General features: G+C 44.0%; 1 protein-coding gene across 1 annotated transcript in view; it reads left to right on the top strand.

Moving 5' to 3' along the window:
• The window catches only part of VPS39 (VPS39 subunit of HOPS complex), a 341156-nt gene that overhangs the window by 290779 nt on the left and 27272 nt on the right, over positions 1–23105 (top strand). Inside the window, exon 23 of the mRNA XM_085627090.1 lies at positions 5089–5223. Coding sequence (XP_085483216.1) covers positions 5089–5223 — 135 coding nt within the window. The remainder of the gene's footprint in view (positions 1–5088; positions 5224–23105) is intronic.

The following is a 23105-nucleotide window of genomic DNA, read 5'->3' as shown; positions in this document are numbered from 1 at the left end:
CATTACATCAAAGGTATAGAAGGTCAAACAAGTTTCTGCTGATGAGCATCTGAATCTGGGACTTCTGCTGGCTCAGTAGACCAGCTTGCAGTGTCACTCACGTCTTGCTCAAAAGCTATACCACTAAATTTACAGTGTAAGTATTATGTAGCCTGAATTTTGTAAAAACACTGGGCTGTTTTGGTATTAAAATTCATTTTTTTTATGTGTGGCCCCTTTATGTTGAGAAAGAGCTCATTTTTAGCTGAAAGATGCAATGCAGGAAGGTCTTATTTTATCTTCGATGCATGTTTATAGGACTTTTTTGTGTTTGATGTTGTTGGAGATTTAGTTTCAGAAGCAGAATAGTAAATGGCTGTGCTTGCTCTTCATTTTGTTTTCTTTATGGTCTTATGCCATGAACCTTATCCCATAGCATGCTGGAGAGTTAAGCAAAGAGAACAGTTTCAGCTCTCAACGAATTACCTGAAAAAATAGAGGATCAACAAATGCTGCCGTAGTGTCCCATTAGTGCTGTCATTTTTAAAATTTCAAGGCATTAGTCCAAAAATCGAATTTGGTCCTCATAGGCACCATATTTACATCTTGATCTGGTTGTAAACAGCTGTTTCCTAGTCTGCAGTTTACATTACCTGCACCAGGTTATCATTTTCGTGTTGATTGAAGAAGATATTCATACTTAGTGGATACTTGACATCAATCAAGACACTTCAAAGAACAATATGTCTCCTACATATGGTCAGGATCTTTAGAAATGTTATAAAAATTATCCCCTGAGCCTTTTTATGTGGTTGAGATTCTTTTTTTCCATGAAGTCAGCAGAGAAAAAAATGACAGACGGGAATTGAGATACTGACAGCGTGGCTGTCGGATTTTCTGCTGTGTTTGATGTCCGCATGCTTTGTCATGGCCCTTGCCAGTTGAGACCCTCAGAGAATACATGGATGAATTTTGGCAAGCAACGACCAATAGGTAGGATTAACTTTTTCATTCATGTGCCTGACCTGAAGCGCATAGGAACATATGAAGAGTAAAGAATCCACCACAAGTGTGGTGTAGTAGCACCATTTTAAGGGGATCAATAAGCCAACTTTTGTTTGTTTTGGAAATCCCAAATAAGATTGTGGAAATTAAAGAGCACATTTCAGAGCTGTAAACACGGCACAAATCCATAAAGGAGTGCCTGCCCGTCCCTTTTGCTTTCAGTAGAGAAAACATATGTGGAACGTTTACCTTTGATGTCCTTTGCTTCACGTTTGTGTGTTTTCAATGAGACTGTGTGTCAGAGAAGGTGGTAAATATGCTTGCCGCTGGGAAGCAAACTTTATGGGACATTTCTTAGGACTCTTAGCCTTATTTAGAGTTTGATAAAGCTTGGCATCTGCCAAAAAGTGGTGGGTTTCCTGTTCGCTGTATTTAGAGCGCCATCGATCCCAGATGTCCTACATGCACCCTAATCTAAAAAGGGTCCATTTTCCCCTGCTGGAATTACTGGCATTGCAGATATGAGTCCCTGGGAAGTCTGCTTATTTCAAAGAAAGGGTTTATTTTTTATGTTTTCAGCCTAGAAGCTCTGTCCTACAAGGAAGTTGAAAATCCTGTTGTGTAGTTTGCTGAAGGATAAGGTTTGTTCCACATTTTTATAGGAAAACATTGACCAAACAACAAGATGTTGAATTCTGTCCTTTATATTGACTGTGTTGTCTCTAGGCAAGGGATCTTATCTGGCCAAAATGTACTCGCAAGATTCAAACTTTCACATAAATGTCCTTCTGAATACTGGTCTTGCTTTTTAATCTGAAATTAGCTCTTGAGCCTTCAGAGAGTAGGGCAGTTTTACTGGTGGAACGCTGGAGATGGAAATTTCCCATCTGCTCTTTAATGCATGGCTGGCTGATAGAGCACCTTTGAGGAGCTCAACTGGAAAGCTACTGCGAAGACAATCAGCAGTATTACAAGATTGTTCCAGGAACTGCCAACCTTAAGTCCTAAATAATCACAATCCTTGTCAGGCTGAACTCTCAAAGTCCTTAAAATAACCTGAGTAAAACCTCTTGACAACTATGGCACGGAGCAGACAGGCTTAACGTGACTCAGTTTGTAAAGTATTTACGCAGCACCAAAACAGTGATAAAGTTGAAACACAAAACAATAAAAATCACAACTGAATTAGAAAAATAGAGTAACATTTAATAAATAATATGACAATCGAGCATCAAATACGCTACAAGGGGAACCAGAGATATACATTTTGTTTAAGTTTTCAATACAAATAGTGCCAAAGAACATTAAGTACCAGCTTGCGGTAAACTGGAACGTAGATGCTATTTGAGACTGGGCACAATGGAGTAAATGTTGATTACAGAAACCTAGTTTGACCCATTCCCAGATTTTACCTCAGGTTTAAGTCTAAAAAATGGAAGTATAAAATCAGCAGGGCGCGGCAGCAGGATTTAGCCACAGAGGACCCAACATAGTCAGACAACTGTTGGATGCAGTCCCGGTGAAGTCTGGTTTTTGCAGCAAAAGCTCTAAGCAATTTGCGCACCCAGGAAAGTCTTCTCGCCAGCTCAATACTTTTGGGGCCTTTGCCTGGTCAAGATTTGTACATTCCCACTTGGTCACTTTTTCTCAGCTTGAAACCTTCAGCTGGGCAAGGCTGCAAGCTGTTTCCAAAGGGGAATCCACAAGGCGCGATACCCTCTTCTCGAGGTCCTGCTGAATCAGAGTTCATGCACCAGAGAAGCTCTAAGCAGGAGAAACCTAAATCTTTAGCTCAGCAGTAACACACCTCAGGCCGATCTGCTTGGCAAGTTTGCCCCGGTCCTCCTAAGGTCTTGAAGTTGAAAAAGTTTTCAAGTTATGGATTTCAGGACTTGTAGGAAAAGTTCAGCCAGATGCAGCAAAAGGTTTCAGGACCTCAGAAACCGCACTTGGGGATTAGGACTCCTTCCAGCAGAGGCTAGAAGCAGTATCCAGGGCAGGACCACTTGAAACTGGACAGCTGGCCAGTTATAGGGAAAGGCCTCTTGTAGCTTCAAGCCTCTCAAAATCTACTCGCCCGTTCGCTATGGCGAGTCATATTTTATCAGGTCGAGCTATATATTGGACCTACTCGCCCATTCTGGCGATGAAACTTTTTAACTGTAAAGGAACTGGTGTTTTGTTCATTCAGAAAATGAATGAGCAATAAAGACGCCTTTAAATCTTGTTCTTATCTTGACACGTTTTCTGTCTGTTCAAGGACAGAGGTAAAATGTCAGCTTGTCTTTTCTCTAATAATGCTTATCTTATCTTGGAAAATGTTGTTTCCTTTTTTTTTTCTCTTATTACAGTTAGATATTTTTGTCAAGTGATCTATGTGACTATCATTGTGAAACAAAAGGCTGTTAGATGTCAGTTTTTTCTAACCCATAACATTTAAACAGCTTGTAAATTAATAGTACAAATATTTCAAAACATATCAGGAAATACGAAAGCAATTTGTTTTGTAATTCAGAAGTGTGATGCAGACAAAGATTTAAATAGGAACAACAAAATCAGAACATTTACCTGGTGATGTGAAAATTGCCTTACTGGGAAGACAAAAGAAGGGACTTGTCCTGGTGTCATCGTACATCTACCTGTGACAGGGGAGGTCCACTTGATGTAAATTAAATTTCTGGGAACCCAAATGGTCATCCCGTCTGGGAAATAAAAAAACCACTTGTCTTTTACTGACCTTCCTCAAGTCCAGTTGTGTTCTGAAGAGGGTGCTAGGGGATGTCACATTTATGCCTGGCAGTAGCTTGTGGAAGGGGAGGGCCTTACCTTGGCCCCTCCCTACCCAGTGGGTTAAATGTGCTTCGGAGGAACCCTGCCCACTTTTGCAGCAGGTGCTGCCTACCCTACTGCAAATAATCCCACAGAGCCCATCACTCCGACTAAACTTGTAACTGTAGATCATTCCATTGGAGAATGTAGTCGGGCAACTCCAGCAGACACAGTATTTTCTTTTTACCAAGAGTTGGAGTTCCATTGAGAGAAATGTTTACATAATTGGAAAATATTGTGAATTTCTTTAGTAGCTGTGCCTTTTTAAGGAGAACACAGAGTGAGTCAAGGCTTTGCCTCTGTGTTTCCAGAGGAAGGTCTACTGAAATGTTTAGGTCATACTTTTGGAGCACAAAGATTTGATTGATGTGCATTAACAGGACATCCTGTCACTAACCTAAATACAGCCAAACAGTGGCTTACTTTGCAAGCATGTCAAGCAAGGTAGGGTTTTTTGTCAGAAGTGTGGGAAACCTAAATAGCTTTGATGTTTCAGGAAAAGAGCTGAGGAGTTCTAGGTTTTGGCAGTTATTTCTGAAAACTCAGCTTCCCACAATTGTCCTTCAAAATCGCACTATTTAAAAACGTTGGCAGCCTTGAAGCAAAGACTTGAGGTAGGAGAGTGGCATATAAAATTCTTAAGCACACATTCTACAAGAAAAGCAAAGGACTTTGAAGACATCCCTTACGAATGGGCATCTAGTGGAAGGCTGCAAGGCTGGTCGAGATAAAGCTCTCCTATTGAGGCTGAGAATCACATGGCCAACAACATTCAGAAATCTGAAGTCGAGAGATAAGATAGCCAGACAAGCTTATGTATACAGAGTTGCAATAGTATAAATGTAACTGTGTAAATTTGAGCCATAAATAAAAATTGATAGACAATGGCACCAAGGTTGTGTGAAGGAGAGGCAGGAGTTGGTGGGGCCCCAAATCTATAGGCCTTAAGTTGTGCATCCAATAGGGTTGGTCTCCAAAGACTAATAGCTTGTCTTGTCAGCATTTAGTCTCTTGGAATTGGCATTCATCAAGTTGGCTACGGCTTGCTTACATTCCTTGAAACTGAATTGAAGGAAGTTTGTATTTCTGTTGACACACAAAATACGTTGTGTATTATCAACATAGTTGTCTACAGCAACTTTTGAAATATTTTGTTCTCATAAACTTACCATTAGGTCTTAGTCCATTACCTTCTGTACAGTCCTATAGTCAGAACACTTATATCTGCCTACTATATCTCTTCCATCTAACTGCACTGCTTTCTTTCTCCACAAGGCTATTCACCTTTTGCCAGCAAACACGCAAATTTCAGAAATAAGAACGTTCTTGGAGAAGGTCCTGGAGGAAAATGCACAACGGAAGAGGTTCAACCAGGTTTTAAAGAATCTGCTGCATGCAGAGTTCTTGAGGGTACGTCTCAAACATCTTGCTCTCCTCTAACCGTATCAAGATATTCTTGGTGTTTTGCTTTTTAGCTTAAAATAATTGCTGTGATGAAAGCACATTTATTTTTATTAGTCTTGTTAATGTTTTCAAGCTATGTCTAAAGGACAACTAGGAAATCTGAAATACATTAATAACCTGCACAGTCTGTAGCTGAGCTCTTTCTACAGTTGGCAGAGCTGTCCTTTTTTTTAGTCAAAGTTCTGACCTCCAACGTGCATGAATCAAAACAGCAAAGGGGTTTTCATTTCTTAAACCTATTTCACAGTCAGCTCTGCAAAATGCTTGGTCTGCATTTCCATGCTTCTGCATGCCTGTCCTCAGGTTTTTGAATACCTTTAAAGCTATTTGTTAATGGAATCTTTTTAACAATTGATAGGTAAGCTGTAATTAAGAACTGCATCTGTTTAGAAGATTGTTATGCTATGGCTGGGTCCAAACTAGGGTGGCGTAGTGAGCAAAAAAACAATTCATTTATCCAGATCTATTGACTGGGGTTGAATGTTTGATTCATTCAGCATTCCGTCCTTCATTTGTTTGCTGCATCACTTTTTGACCTAAGTGGAATGGATATTCCCAGACGTGGGTCCCTTGCTCACTGTGCCACTGGATTCAAGCTAGCCTTGCTGATGAGCGGTGGTACCCCAAAACTGGTCCCTGGATGCTTGTTTCCGGTCCAGGGAGGACCCGGCTTGGCTGTTCGGGCTGGACTGTTCCCATGAGGCACAGGGTCAAGACTGATTTGCATATGGCTGGTTCCAAACTGGGATGATGTTATGAGCAAAAGAACAATGGATTTATCCCAGATCTCTTGACTGGGGGTGAATGTTTGATTCATTCAGCATTCCATCCATGATTTGTTGCTGCAGCACATGGGAAGAAAGGATAGCCTCATAAATACCCAGATGTTAAGCATGCTTGTCTGGATGATAATATTGTCCCAGTGTTGTATCATCATCCATAAGTTTTATAGTGCACACAATACTCCAAGAACGTTGTGTAGCTAAAGCATTTTGCGATGAAAGAGTGCAAGAAAGCTGACAAAATGGTTAATCTGAGAATGAGTGCGGGAGCAGCACTCCAGGTACCAAACCTGAGGAGAACTGAATACCTGGGAGGTTAGATCCCTGGCCCTATGCCCACTCCCTCCTTCTCCCCCTTCCATACTGGTGCCGATCCCCCTCCCCACCCCCCCATCCCAGCCAAAGCTAGTTATTGAAGTTAGTTTAGGCATTCTAAAACATTAATCTTAGGATCATGAAATATCTACAAGAGGAGGGCAGGATGTATAATGCACCACGTGCAGGGAATGCAGGTAGCAGAGACACGACCAGACCCCACACTAATACACAAATACTCATTGATAGACCATGGGTACTGTCGTATTGTATTCTGTTTATATATGATATCCAGCTACTGGTTAATTAATTTGACGCATCAACTGCTATGTCTTTTCTTGTTATAATAACTAAATGCCAATAAACAAGTACACGTCCCCTCCCCACCTTAATATATATGTTTTGCCCATGTGCACGGTGTGGGGCTGGCAGCCTGCTGGGGGTTTGGAATCAGGGCCTAGTGGCAAGGCAAGCCCTGTGGCCAACCTCCTGCTGTGCACGGCCAAAGGCTATGCACAGCGTGAGGTTGGCAACCTGTTATTGATTTGGACTCAATGACGCACATGACTGAAAACCGTGTGCGGTGGGGGTTGGCTTTACATATGGTAATAAAATATTACTTTACATTAAAAAGCCATAGAAATTCTCTGAAAAAAACAAAGGTTAAAGTGGAGTTATAGTTAGGTTAATGTCAGTGATAACGTTAACGTTTTGAGCTCTGAAAAACGCAGCAATTCACCAGTTCTAGTAAGCTTAGCCAACTATAATCCTCCACCATTCACTGATTCTGTATCAATGTATTATCCAAAAAACAACAACATTGGAGTTGGTAAAAGTAAAGTCTAGATAATATTCAGCCAAATGAGTTTGAGAATCAGATAATAGTCTTAACTGTATGGTCTTACAAAATTCAAATAAACATTTAAATTCAGAAGTAGATAGCTTGTCGTCCTTAACATTAAAGTCAGCCAAAATTAACAGGTTAGAAGCAGGTAGGGCATTCGGCAATACTAGTTTAGGGTAATTCCCGCTAAACCACCTGCAGCTCCTGGAGGTTGATAAACCAAGACACGTATTACAGGTAGCATAGAAGTCTGTTGTACATTACTAGCAAGACTTTCCTCTTTTCTAATGTTGTTCAAGGGATCTATGTGACCTTAATGTGATTCCTAATAATAGTTGAAACTCTGCTACCCAGCTTATTGGAGCAATACACATGAATATGTAGGTATGACACTGGTACTGCAGGGCAATATTAGGTGCATATGTTTCATGTAACCACATTTCAGTTCGCAACAAGAAGTTGAATTTACAATCCAGGATTGAATCTTGAATTTCAGGCTGTGCTTGGGTTAGAATCTAACACAATTAGGCAAAGCATGAAGCTAGAAACATTTGTTCCAATATTTAACAGACTTTTCAGCCACGGATAGAGGCACAGAGTTTTTAATTTCCTTAGTGAAGTAATCCTGCCATAATATTTGTTGCTTCCAAATGGGCTTACCTCCAGGATTTGCTGTTTAGTTTAGTACAGAACAGGAGGGTACTTGAATGATCTTTATGTATGTCTAAGTGATGATTTATTTGAAATAATCAAATCTATCTTAAAGGGAAATGAAGTTAGGTGTGAATATTTTTATCTGGGGCACTTGAGCGAGGGAGTATAAAAATTGTATTGCACCCTGAACCAAATAGTATACCACCGCGGGGTCTATCAAAGAATCCCAATGGTAATGCGTGGATCTGTGTACTTGCCGAAGGGCAACTAGGGAGTATCTCCAATAAGTATTTCACAAGATGTTGATCATTGAAGTTAATTACTATACAATTCCCTCTGAATGTTTTTGGTAAGTTACCCACCTGTTGTACTCTTTTGGCCATAACGATATGGTTTGCTATGTCTGGGCCTTCATAAGCATACTTAGTCAAACAGTGTAAGGCTTTGTTCATCAGTTGCTGTATGGAGTCTAACTGCCTTCGATACAATTCTGGGGTGTTTACTAGAATGATCACAAATGGGCAGGCAGCTAGGGGAAAATTTAAATTAGAATAATTCTGTGATATTGAACCCTCCCAACCTTCCCAAGAACTATCTTGCCTTACTTCGGGGCCTGGCACCTATTAAATTCTGGTTGTAAAGCCTGTGTTCCAGGAATGGGGTTTCCAGAATCATTACGGGAAACAGTGGGTAATTGGGGAGGCAAAGTGCTTGTGAGGGTCGGTTGTGCCCATTGTGGCATATTACTTATGCAATCGCCCCTCGCACTTGCCCTTGTACCTCCACATCACCCTGTATCTGAGAAGGGGCCACTGAGCATTCATGCCTGGCCCCCAATTGAAGGGTAGACACTAAGGTATCATTACAGGTATTGGCCAGCGTAGCCTCAGATGCCTTTGATACCCTCTCGTTTGTATTATCCCCCTGAAGCTGAGTAAGGCTAAACTGTCTTAAATTCACTTTAGGCTATCCATTATTGGTTGCAAAAGGCGGGAAATTTGTTGTATGGTTTCTCGTTCTCCTTTTCATTTTTCCTCATTTTTATTTGTGAAGGAAAGATGTGTTGTATCTTGCCCTTTAACTGTGATGCACCTGTGTGAATGTTAAGTGCATCACTGGAATTCTGTGTGGTCTCTGTAGAGGATGACCATGAAGTAACTGGTCAACTGGCTGCCTTCCTCTGGTGGGTGTAAATAAAGACTTACTTTGAATACATATTGGAAGGAACCTCGTTTTATAAAAAATAGTTTGTTCCAGCTCTGCAGTGGGTCTCGCAGTCTCTGATGGTATAATTATGGGGGGTTCATTCCTAACACCAGCATTTGCTTTTGGAAGTTTATGCAGCCAGTCGGGACAACATAGCATCATCTATAGAGACCATTTGTTGAGACAAATGAGTCAAATGTTTCACCTCTCTTCCAGACACCTGTCTTTCAGCCAACTCCTTTGCTAGACCGTTCTCAGCTCATAAAAGAAAAGAATCCTGTGTGTTGACTGTATCTGCCCCATGGTCACTCAGCTTAGCCTTCCGTTTAGCCATGGTACTCTGTTATAGCTGTAACTGTGACTTTTTATTTGGTTATAGTTTCTTTCTCATTGACTCCAAAGTTAGAGAGGTGGCCCAGCCGTTCCTCCTCCGGGCTTCGACTGGTGTGGACTGGCCCGCACTTGGCCCGGGCGCGTCTCCGCGTGCATCTCACTCAGCGGGCCGGTGTTGCACTATTTAGTGCCCAGGTCAAGGATGTCGAGCGCAGGGGCTGGCAGGACTCTGAGTCCCCAGCGGTGCTTCTGTAGTTCGTTCACGGCTTCCTCCACACGGGCGCTACAGGCAGTGATGCGTTGGTGGCATAAGATAGCCATTTTGCCCGTGACACTTAAAATAAACACCATTAGAAGAAAACAGTCACCATTTCTCCTATTCCATCATGTGCCATGTGCATCGTTGGGCCCACCAGGGAAATGCAGCAGAGAGACCATTTTGAGTAGAGCAAAACACAGATATTTTCAATGAAAATGTTTTATTTTATATGGAGTAATGTTGTAGGGCCCATATTCTGGAGCCTGAGAGAACAGAAAATATGGATGCAGGAGAGGCAGAAAGCTTGAAGTCACAGTTGGTCTATAGTCAGAGGTAAATAGCTGAGCTTTGAGATGTTCACTGTAGTGAAGAAGTCTTTCATTCTGAGCTGGAGTGAGGCAGGCAGATTAGAGAGTGTTACCCGTACATGGAGAGGTTTCAGTTGCAGGAACATTTATATGTAACCAACAAGGTTGAGGTAAGGAACACAACACGAATAAGGTGATGTTGAAAGGGTTTACTAAGGCAACCAGTTTTGAGTTGTGTTATTCTTAGATTGAACCAATGCAAAGACTTCATTGTGTGTGATGTGCTCTGTTTTTCTAATCAAAGACAGACTGAGCAGCTTGGTTTAGGTTCCACCTATATGCAGGTACTGAGAACATTTTACAGTACCAGTTTTTTCTAACCATATATGCCTATCCACTAGAGTTTTTTTATTTTTTATTTAGCCAGTTACTCCTTTCAGCTAATAGTTTGGATGCCTCCGCCTTTAAACTCTTCCACGACTTACCTTTTTTACATTTATTTTTAAAATAGATACAAAATGTAAATCAGACAAGCAATACAGTCTTGAAAAAAAGTGTCTCAGATAATCCTGCACCCCCAGAGCACCCTATAGTGGCAGCTTGTTGACGTTCTTCTCAAATCATTGCATTTACAATCCATGGTCTGATCCCCAGGGCTTGTGCTTTTTTACTTCATATTTGGCTTGCATCTAATCGGCATAAACGCTGTATATGATGAAGCTGATAACCTAACAGCTCTAGCTGTAGTGGATACTTCACACCTTACTGCAGTCCTTTGGATAGTCCTCCTGCTGCATCATTAGTGACTCCCCACCCTCACTGTTGTCCACTCCAGTGACTGAAAGCTGTAGCAAATATGTTCCTCCCATTTAGTCCCCCTGAATTGTTTGCATTTTACTACCTGCTTTTTGGACTTTTACTGTGAGCGAATTTCACCACCTGAGTCTCACTTATGGTATATTCATGGTATATCTCCAGAGTGCTAATTGCCAGCGGCTGCCTTTTAATATAAGGCAGCTGGTAGGCAGCTAGGGCTGGTTACACATGAGCATGTGAGCACAACATGTGAGCACAAGTGTGCGCATATTTGCGGACAGTGTGTGTGAAACTACCGTCTTGCACTGTCTGGTATCTGTGCTGTGGTAGACTGTCACAGAAGGGATCCTTTGAGGATTGGTAATGTCCTGGGGTAGGCCTTATAATGTGAGTAGGCATTAATAGCGTAGGTCTGTATTGTTTACTAAATATCTATGGTGCTTAAACTGTATTACACATTACAGGTGACATCTGCACCAAAGTGCAGTTTTTCGCTACTTAGGCCTACAGGGCCAAGCAATGCATCAATCTAGGGGTAAACATGCATCTGAGTGTAGATTAACAGCCCCGAACATCAAACCTACACTCCTAATGGCACTTGAAGAATTGTCATATTTCCCTGCCTGAGCTCTTAATCAGATTCCAGGTCTTTGTCTCCCTGTTTAGCCAAGTTCATAACTCTGCTCTCCAGCAGGAGGATAAAAGACCTCCATACACCAAAAAGCCATTAGCAGTGTTTGACCGAATCCCCTTTCCTGGGATAGGAAGAAGTGGGACAGCCCAGGTCCACAGAAACAAAGAATGAGAGATAGACCTCTGTATCCCCAGTAGGGGCTCCCCTTTGAAGTTTGCGTGGCAAGGGATCTGACTGCTGCGTCAGCTAGGGGTAAAGCTGAGGCTCACAGCAACTTGAAGTCGCCTTATTGTAATGGCCTAGAATGCTGTGCAGGAGTGTTAGGACACTGGTGAACTCATGATGTGGCACCAGGGGAGCCTGGCTTCTAGAACTTTCCACCCTCACTTAAAAAAACCTGTACAAGGGGGAGACTGAGGAGAAGGCACTGGGTGGTCTGAGGTTGCCCCCACCTACTGAGATTACTCTTGGCCCTGGGGCCTGACATATAACAAACAGTCCTGGGGACCCAATCCTTCTGGGACCAAAACTGGCCATGCCAGACACCCTCCTGCCCCCTGTTCGATTGGGGCAGATTGGCATGCCTGTGGGTAGGTTTTTGTCTGTGGTGGAAGAAGGACCCTGGCTCAGTTGCTGGTACAGAATGGTATCAGCGTGTGGGGGAGCTGACCAGGCAGCTCAAGAGGGGCACCTCGCACTGCCCAGGTGACCCCAAATGTTGGCTGTCCAAATAGGGGCCAAGGACACCCAGCGTGGTAGAAACAAAAGGAGTACGATACAAACCTGCTTTGGGCAATAGAGAAAGAGCAGTGGCAAAGCGGTTGCCATAATATTCTTGCCTACGGGCATTGGAGAACCCCATCCACCTACTGGGTAGGCTCCTAATTTGCATATTGTTCTCTGGTGACCCCAGGATGAGCAGGGGCACCTTTGTGTTTTTTTCAGCTGTTTCGTGTGGGTCTGCAGGAAGTGCAACAAATGCCCTATCCCTTGGAATGGTTTTAAAAATAACCTTCAGTCTCTACAGAGAGGGTTTCGACTCAGGAGACTATTGGTCAGCCCTAAAGCTGAAGGACATTTGTTGGTGAGCCCTAGAGCTGAAGTAGCAGCGTAGTAAAATAAAAGACCGATTCTGGCATACGTTTTCAATGCAGTGCTTTACTGTTATTGTTAATGGTTGACAAGGCAAGGTTTTACAGTATGATTAATGTTTTGGGATTTTGATTCTACCCTCATTGACGTCAAGGGTGTGTTATAACATTGCATATTACAACAGTCATCAATGATTTCAGTGCAGTTTTAACCTGTTGATGCTTTTAATAATGTGGTGAGGGCATGACCAAGCTAGAAGTACTGCCTCATTGATAATGACAGCCCCTTATTAGTGTGATAATGCATCTCGTATAGGTGGAGGTATCTGTGGTTAGTGTTCAGAACCAACTAGGGGTGTAATGTGCCATGGAGGTGTAACAAAATGTATTTTCATTTATCTGATTGTATATCGTTTTTGAGTAATGCATAGTATTTAGTAATACAAATACTCTTTCTTTTTATCAGGAAAAAGCACTGATTATACAATGATTTATTGAGTTTTCTTGTGTACCAACAAGCTTGGGTTACTATCCCACACCACCTTCCATGAGTAGGCCTTAGATTGCTCTCCTTCACTACCCTGAGAGAGTCAAGTGCTATAATGGCGTACTTGGTTCCTAGTAAAGGGAAACTTGCAACTTGCTTCCTTTCAAACTAAATAACCCAATTTCTTACAGGAGCATTTCCAGTTACATCGAGGAGTGGAAACAAAATAATGAAAAACAGAAGGCCATTTCAAATTGTGAGGATTAATATGCTGTAAAGTTCAAATTATTGCCTGACGTTAGGGTTTGCCTTGTGCAAAAAAGGAAACTGGCACTAGATTTGTATGCAGTGCCAACAGGGGAACTGACTTTGTGCCAAAGACCTGTGTTTCCACATCCCAGTTGGCCACAGTGCTGGCAGTTTATTAGGTTCATTGTATTCTCTAGGGGCATTTTAATGTATCTTCTGATTACTGACCTCCCTGTTAGGACTCTATTTGCTCCAGACTGAACTCCGCTACAGAGATGCACTCCAGGAAAATGCCAGAGCTAAACGGCATTCTGGTTGAAATCTAGAACCAATTTGCATCCATTCTAACCCCTCACTTGCTAGCTCTATTTAATTAAGTAATCCAGAACCACTGATTGCTGCAGGATCTGTGCAGAGCCACCGTAGTAATGGTGTGCTTCTACTGCTGGCGCATACCAATGCTCAACATAGAGACCAAGATTCTCAAGAAAATTCTTGCAAGTAGACTGGCTAAGGTAATACATACACTAGTACACAAGGACCAGAATGGCTTCTTGCATGGTCTGGCCAGACACTGCCTCGGATGGTTTTAACTGGCATTGGCCTAACTGCAGGAGCTTGAAGGCTCGGTCGTATTAGTCCTACTTTGAGAAGGCATTTGACTCTATTAGTTGGGAATTCCAATTTCAGGTCATGTCTAAGACGAACCTTGACCTGGTTCCTAACATGTATCAAAACCCTCTAGTCAAACCCTGGACAAGAGTGAGATTCAGCAGAGAGGTATCTGACCCCTTCTCTATTGAAAGCAGCACCAGTCATCTTTGGACTGCTTATTTCCCTCGCACACTTTGCAAATGATATGGCGTTCTAGCTTTGGAACTGTGTAACAAGGTTCGAGTCCCAGGTCGGCTCAATATTCTGGTATCCTGGGCACATCAGTTAATTTCCTGGGCCTAATAAATTAAAGTGACCTTGTGTAATGTAATTGATAACCAGGTAAAGAGTTCCAATGTCATTGGGCTGAGTTTGTGCCACATATAAACAAGTGGCGGCGCAAAAGGAATGGATCAGGAGGGTTGACAGTATCCAGCATTAGAGAGGGAAGAAGAAAAACAAGCCACTTACCTCTCAATGCCATCGGGCGGGGTTCACGCTATATATATAAACAAGTGACGGCACAAAAGGAACAAAGCAGGAGGGATTACAGTATCAAGCAATGGAAAGGGAGGAAGAAAAACAAGTCACTTACCTGTCCGTGCCTAAAAAATAAATATATCGTCCGCATGTTATGCTATTTAAGGGTTATCTTACATCCTCTTAAATGGAGCACCATGCAGAGACTAATCTGCATCACTCTTTCCTATTAATGCTCTCACTTTGAAGTCAACCGAGCTCTCTGGAAGACACAGCTTGACATTTGACCTCTGACTTTGAATACACAGCAAATATGACGATATAAGAACACCATTTATGGGCCTGTTTGCAGAAAGGGATCTCTCGGAAGAATACTGGTAAATAAGGTTTTGGCGTAGGCGGTAGGAAGTCAACCTTTAGAGCAGAGGTCTTCAAACTTTTTTAGGCCAAGCCCCCCCCGGCAATTTTTTTTTAGGAGTCGGGGCCCCATATAACTAAAATATCTTAAAGTTGGGATTTAGTATCTTTGACAATCAGTTTAACCCTGTGGTGTTAGTTGACAACTAATTTTCACAACAGGGAAACATTAGCAGGGGTTTTTTTAAGTTAAGATTTGTGAGCTGTAAATCTGGCCCACAACCACTGAACTCTGGCAACTCATGATGGGAAGCTTTCTTTTTGGGGAAAACCGCCACAAGGTCAGTGCATGAATAGATACCATGGGCCCTGGTGGAGGCTACAAAAATGGCCTCCTTGACTAGAGCTGGGATAGGAGTACTCAGCAACTATCAGGGTTTAATGGGCCGAATCTACATTAAGGCTGTGCAGGCAGCTTCTTGACAGCCCTATCACTAATGAACAGGAAGGGGTGCAAAACTGCAACAAATGTCCTGAAAACGCCTTGTTATTATGAAAAATACTATGACAAATGTAATTTTGCCTCGGGCTCCGAAAATGCCTGCATCATAGCAGATTTGCAGAGTCCAAACTGCTGTTAGCTAAAATGCCATGACCCCAGAGATAAGACTCTCAACTGAGACCTCTTGGCAACGAAGTGCAAGGACACTAGGCCATAAGAATTTGCACGGCGCAGTAACGTCCTGTGTAAGACCTCATAGCACTCAAATTTTTTTCAGCTTATTTTTATTTAATGGTTCCTTTTTGTCTGGTTATTAGGGTGTTCCTCTGCCTTTTAGAAAGATTCTCGGTAAAGAAAGCATCACCCTGACCTTGAGAAGGTCGACAGAGTTGACCTCAGAAGTTTACCTTTTTATGCAACCCATAATTTGTAGAATCGAAGTGACTCAGTAGCTGCAATCTGAAAGGACCAGCGCAGGGTTAAGTTTCTGGATATTTCTTTGAGTCACTAATATTCCTTTCCCTTCTGTTGGCGTTTAAACCCACCCAAGTTTTGTGAACCTTTCCCTGTTTCAAATGCGTGAACAGTCCGGGGAACTGTCGCATGTTCTACGTGTTTGTTTATGTGTAAAAGAATGTCCGTTTGTCTGACACTGTAAACGCCTGTTGAGTAAGAATGTTTGTACGAGTGTCCTGCTGTGAGGCAAAACTCAATTTATGTTTGGCAGTGGTAAATAAACAGAAGTAGAGCGAGGATGGGGGAATACTGAACGTATCCTGCAGAAAAATGTACAAACATCCTACAAGTAGCTTCAAATGTCTAGACAGCAAGCAGTGTGATGAACCGATGTAAAAGGTACTAGCAAGGAGGCCAAAGGGCAGCAGCAAGAAAGGCGAAGGGCAGGGTGAAAATGCACCACTCCCCCTGTAACACAGTATATGTTTTTAAGTTTAATTTTGTATGGAAGTGCAATTCGCTGCCATTTCCTGCCTTTATGCTGCTGTGTCTCGGATTAGAGGAAAGGCAGCGTTGACACTTCAACTTAGTTATTATTTAGTCTGACTGCTGCCTGTAATCAAAAAGAGTCCTGTTTTTATGGCCACGATTCTCGAGAATACACTGCAGTTAACGTGTTTCAGACGTCAGAATGAGTAATGTAAAGGGGAAATCTTTCTGTGGAGCTCGCGCCCCCCCCGAGGTGTTTCCACGCCCCCCCTGGGGCGCGCCCCACAGTTTGAAGACCTCTGCTTTAGAGCCTATGCCAGCAAATGAGAAGCAAGGAAACGCAAGTTACTAACCACAAAGCCAATGGCAAGCAACGTGCAGAATGCTTCCTAAGTCAACTTTCTGAAACTCCCCAAAATGTCTTTCATATACCACACACCTGCACTATCTGGTAGGCTGCGACCTAATGATCGCACTACTCCAACTGCTATACACCTTACAGAATTTTTCCAGCAAAATATTGACTCATTTCATTGTGGGACGACACGCAACCCAGGGTCTCATTTGCTAAGTGAACACTTTCCAATTATGAAGGAGGCTTGTGAACCATGGACATCCAAGCCTACTGCTTGGTATCTCAGTTGATCAGGATTAATGACTAGCTCTTTGGGTGAAAGTGACGATCTGGCCCACCACCCGGAGCTAGTCCTGTTTCTAGAGACTAATCTGCTTTGTCGCCAAGATTCCTGCATCACTGCCCATGGTCACAAAAACAACACTACAAGCATGTCCTAGAGCACGGAAGCACATTGAGAGGTTCAAAATGGCCACTCAGGAAATTCCACTGTGGTCAGGATACTTGCTCTCCTGTTCAACTACTTTTCCTAAATTCAGGGTTTGGTAATATATTAGAATATCCAAATTGAGTGAAGTTTGGGATGGGAGACCCCACAAGCTTGTTTAAGAAACTTAAGGACAAATTCAGAATGCACAACTCTCAATTCTTTAATTTTTTGCAATTGAGACATATGGTGGACCACCTTAAAAGGGCTCCTGACTACTGACCCTGAATTCACCCAGATGTGGGGGAGGGGGCTGGGGGGGGTTGCAAACTGATATTGGACCCCTTGAGATTTGGGGGCATGTCCATAATCTTCCGCTGCTTCATAGTTAATGCACCTGACATCATGGATCGTCTACAGGCCGAATGGCAGGAAGACTTGGGTGCTCACGATAATGACGAGTGTAGAGAGGCCAGGATGGCTTCCCTTGCATTGGCTATCTCAGTCGGTCTTCATCTAATCAAGTTCAGTTACCTCCACAGAATGTACAATGCACTGAGAAGCTACGAAAGATGGACATTAGACCTGAACCCACTGGCACACTTTGTTAAAGCAAAACGGGCACATTCTTTCACATTATTTGTGAGTGCCCGGTTAGCCAGCACTACTGATCCCATATAAAATGCTCCCTTGCAGCAGTACTCTGTAGTCCCCTTGACCTCACAAACTGAGCGGCCCTTCTGGTTTTACTAGAGGAGTGGAGATGGTCTTAGAGCAGTCATATGTTCCTGCATCGGACTGTTTGATAGCCAAAAGGTATATGGCTTGCAAATGGAGGTCTAAAGAAACACCAAATTTGCAGGTATGGGGCTGTAGTATGGACACTGCTTTCTCTTGGAAAGCGAAGTGGAAAAGGTTAGGGGTTGTCCCTGGAAATAGGATAGGTGGGAAAATTCACAGGATCCAGAAAATCAGGCCCTTCTGAGTGATAGTGTACTTTTCCTGTAGAAAATTGGCCTTTTCTGCATGGCCACCCTGTATTGTTCGGCTCTTGCTGGACCCTATATTATTTTGGTCATTTATCTCTGTGCACTTTCACCCTGCTAAGTAGTGGTAAAAAGCCTGTGTATCCTCCATTAAACATGGTCAAATTGGCATATTCCTATTTGATATATTTAACTTACCTATATTACTTCGGGCCTACCATTGTAGCTTGACTGTGGCAGAGTAAAAATTGCAATTCAACCTAAACAAATAAACCCTTTTGACAAGTCAAAACCTCCATTTTAAATATGAATATGTTACCTAATGTAGGCCTTGTTTCCCACAAGGCAGAGTGCCGGATGTTTAAAAGTAGGACATCTAGAAATTGAATGTTATTAACATGTCCTTACAGTGACTAGCACCCAAAAGCTATTTTTCACTTTGGCAGGCTTAGCTGTCCTAGATAACAATACAGATAACAGATTAAAAATCCTAATACTGTATCTCTGGAATGGTAATGGCTAGAAAAATAATGACACAACATAAATATTAGGGAAACATAATGCCTAGAAAGTTATTTTCTCCCTGCCATGTCAAATGGGTTTTCATAGGACACTGGGGGCACACATAAAAGGAGAGGAAACAGGATGCCAAAACAACTCTTGCATATCCGCTGTCTCGTTGCTGGAAAACCTTGCTTTGCTCTACCATACTTCTGTCTCTGAGTTTATTGGGGGTACAGTGACTGCCCACAACTGGATTCAAGCATTAAATGTCGAAGGACAGTAGGAGTTACATAGTATGTGCCCAATACACTCCCCTAGCTCCCAGGTTTAGGGTGGTCGAAGATTTCCACCACCTTAAAAATGCCCAAAATGGTAGGGTTGGCCCTAGGAACTTATACATTGGTTAGAGCATGGCCATGCATCTTTCCCACCCACTAGCGCAAGTGAGTCATAATTGTGGCATCTCCAGGCTCCCACCTCAGTACACTCCTGTACCTAAGAAAGATCAGAAGAGGACTGAACGTCCGGTCTGAGACCCAAAAAGAGCCTAGAAGACTGTACCTGCTCGCCCTCTTGTACCCAGGACATAGAAGTGAACTCCAAAATTTATAACGCTGGCCTGTTCAAGCTAGAGGGACACAACAAGCTACTAGAGGCATTTGCCTACATCTGCCTAGCAGACCAGTGGCAACTGGACCTGGACTGAGCGCCCTGCTGTTTAGCATCTGCCTGACACCCTGTGAGTCTCTAAGTGCCTCCCCTGTGGACTTAGGGTCTTTAGAAGTGTACTCCGGTGGTGAATTGGGACTTAAAGGACTAAAGTCAGAAGGTAAAATCTTTGACTGGGGCGATACTTATTGCTGTTTCCGACCCACACTCCATTAGGGTCAGCATCAAATTTCACCTAGAGTCACAGACTACCGAGACCATCGATTATCGTTGGCTCTTTATGCTTCTTGGTGCTATTCCTACCTAAAACGTTATATATCGTATCTCCTGTTCCCCGTATTGGATTTTTGTCACTTTGGTTTAATTTATTAAATTTTACTTTATATTTGTAATTCGGTTTAGGACTTATATTGTGTTGCATTTCGCCTTTATTACTGTTTTGATACTGCATAAACCCTTGAAAATGTTCTAAGTTCTGCCTCTTTGCTCTATGCCTTAGCTACAGGGGGTTGAACTTGGGTTACTTTAGTGACTTTAAGGAGTCACCCTGGCAATGGTTAAGATTATTCCATGAGGTGTATGGTCACCCACTGTAGGAAGCTGGGTTTCTGTTGCAGTAATCCCCCTCCCCCCCACACTTTATGCCAGACTACTGATGCACTTTGACTCTATGTGCCCGGTCCCTGCCAATAAGGTTCCCAGGGCCTCTGCTCTTTCCCCAAACTGTAATTTGTACCCAGAATTGGCACCTCTCTGGCCACATGTCAGCCCCTTGTAAAAGCTACCATGGGTACCAAGGGCACTGTGCCCAGGAAAACGCCTCTAAGGGCTGCAGCACTTATTGTGCCACCCTTGGAGGCCCTGTACTTTTACACACATTCACTGCCATTACAGGCTGCGTGTTTTGGTGCAGAACAAAGTAATGAGTTTACATGGCACACATGCCTACAACCCACTGCCCTGGCATAGGTGACCCACCCCTCTAGCTGGGGGTACTATACCAGTGGTGAGGGTACGAGGGCATGAGCACTGTACCCCTACAGTGTCTAGACCAATTCTTAGACACTGTAAGTGCAGTAATGCCATTAAGAGTATATGCTGCTGGGAGTTTGACATTACGAACTTCACAGCACCATAATGGCTTTACTGCAAACTGGAAAGTTTGATATCAAACTTCCAAGCACATTAAACACACACTGATGTCAGTGTGGGATTTAATGAAAAGTGCACTCAGAGGGCAACTTAGAGATGCCCCCTGAAAAACGACCAGCCTCTTGTGGGTTCCCCGACTGGTACACACCAGCCTGCCATCACGAGACATGATTCTGGACGCCTGGGGTGGGAGCCTTCGCTCCCTGAGCCCAGAAACAAAGCCTTTCCTGGGCGGAGGTGGCCATACCTCCCCCAGGCCATCTGTGGCAGGGGAGCTTCTAAGGCCTTTCCGCCTTTGTAATGCGACCCCCAGCTTCTCCTGCTATCAGGAGCAAGCCCCCTTCCTGTCTCCCCTCCTTTTCAGTGGGAAGACAGGCGGGAAAAATTAGCCGGCCCAGAAGGTGTGCCCACCTCTGCCAACCCCACCCCTCTGGTGGGGGAGGTGAGGTGAAGCCCACTCTTCAGTGCCCGCCATCTTGCAGATTCCAGGCACTCCCCAATCAGGATTAGGGATTGTGCCCGCTCCCCCACGTGGGGTGAGCACACCAAGGGTGTAGTCACCCTAAAGTCAGTAGCCCATTGGCTACTGACCTCGAGACCCCTAAAATGCCCCCTAAATACAGTATTTAGGGGGCAGCCCTGAACCAAGGAGGCAGATTCCCGCAATCTTTGAAGAAGGACGAAAGAATACGCCCAGCAGAGGAGACTGCAGAGAAGAACTGATTTGGCCCCAGCCCTACCGGCCCATCTGCAGTTTCCAGAAATCCTGCAAAAAAAGTCGCCTTTTCCTGCATTCAGTGACCTCCAGAACCCCTGGGAGGACTGACTGCCTTCAACAAAGACCAGATCTCCTGTGAACAGCAGTTCTGTTCAAAAGAATCTCCAAAGCAAGACTGAGCGTGCTGAGGACAAAGAAACCCGACGCCTGGAATCACCACTGCACCTGTCACCTACTGCCCGAGTTTGAGTGACCCTCCAGTCCCAGCGAGGTCCCCTAGCACTCCAGAGTCCGAGACCACCGTGGGGCGACCCCTCCAGGACTCCCTAACATCCCCTGCAGCCTTTGCACGGAGACCCCCCACCCACCAGTGGCCCAGTAAGGTGAAATCCGCCCTCAAAAGACACCCCTGCATCCAGGCGCCCATTGAGAAAAGACCCCGAAGTGCACCTACGTCCCCGAGCCCTCCAACTTACCTGCCCAGCTGTTTGTTCCTCCCAGAAGTCTTCCTGGACCGAGCCTGCAGCTAAAAACCAAAACAGAGATTTCCCATTAAAAACAGCAGGGCACCCGACGCCAAAACACCCTGCACCAAGCTGCCGCTGCGGGTGCACCATGTGTGCTAAAACGGATCCCCCTTTGCCCTGAGCTAAACCCCAGGCGCTTTGCTCCCACAACCCTGTAGCCTGCTCGTGAGCAGCCACCAACCGGAGGCTCCCATCCCCCATTGGATAACATTGGGCCTCAGCACTCTGCCCCCGGCTGCCCTAGTGCCGCTGAGGGTGCTTTGAGAGTGCATCCTTGACCCTGGGGGAAACCTTGTTCTAACCCCAGAAAATCAACCCCAAAGACAGAGTACTTAACTGCTAACCGCTTTTTTTTTTTTTTAACTTTTTTTTTTGATTTTCAATATATAGCACGACAGTACATTTTGAACATATGGCAGGTACATCTGAATATTTGAAAGTAACCAATGACAAAGAAAGTCGCTCACGGAGGATATGAAGCATATCCAGTTAAGCATAACAAACATGTAAAACCAACTTCTATTATGGGAGCAGAAGCTACAGGCACATTAAAAACAACAGGCATACAGTACAACCCTAGTCCATAAATATTTTCAGCATTGCAACGGGAGTGTGTGTCCCCACCGACCTGTCAGCCATCTGAAGGAGGATCAACTACCCCGCCGTCCACAGCACACCGGAGGAGATAGTTCTGCAGGGGCCCCCATATATCTTTGGGTCTGGACGCTCTCTGGAGCATTTCCGCATAGGTAGTAGTTTGTTCCTGACAATATAACAAATCAGCCATCCAATCCTTAAACTTAGGGGCCCGCCCCCTACCCCATCTGCGGGCCACCCGTCGTTTGGCTAATAGCAAAGATATGGCTATCAGTTTCTGGTGTGGTTTGGGAATCCGTGCAGTATAGCCTAGGAGGGCCACCATGGGGTCGACCTCCAACAGAACATTAATCATGTTACCCAGTGCATCAAAAATCTGTCTCCAATATTCCTGTATCGCTGGACACTCCCATGCCAGGTGCAAAAAACCCGCCCCCTCCATTCCACATCGATGACACCTATCATGATCCTGCAATTTGAAGCGGTATTTCTTTGCAGGTGTGTAGTAAAAACGCTGTAGGAATTTGTAATGTATCACTCGTAGGCGGCAGCTAGCCGATATTTGTGAGGTTTGTGCACAACAGTAGTCCCATTGTTCATCAGTCAGCACCCGCCCCATCTCCTCATCCCAGTGCCTATGGGCAGGAACAGAGGCCATTACCTGCTGAGCACGGATGCACCTGTATAAGCCTGAGACTAGATGTTTCCCCTCTTTGGATCCCAGCATTTCATGCAGTGGAGTAAAATATGTTGGTTCATTAGGAAACTCTGGGAGGAGCACCCTCATACCCTGCCGCAGCCGCACGTAGAGGAAGAGATCCAGAGGAGTGGGTTACAATCCCTGAAATACATGATCCGAAGAGCGGAACATTCCATCACAGAATAGATCTCCCCATGTAGTAATATGTAGACGTTTGCATAAGTTTTGGCACCCCGTTTCCTGTAGCAGGGACACCCCGGGATGATAAGTAAGCGGC

The sequence above is a fragment of the Triturus cristatus genome, chromosome 9 (assembly GCF_964204655.1).
Source record: "Triturus cristatus chromosome 9, aTriCri1.1, whole genome shotgun sequence".
In the NCBI taxonomy this organism is placed as follows: Eukaryota; Metazoa; Chordata; class Amphibia; order Caudata; family Salamandridae; genus Triturus; species Triturus cristatus.
This window is presented reverse-complemented; position numbering and strand designations above follow the sequence as displayed.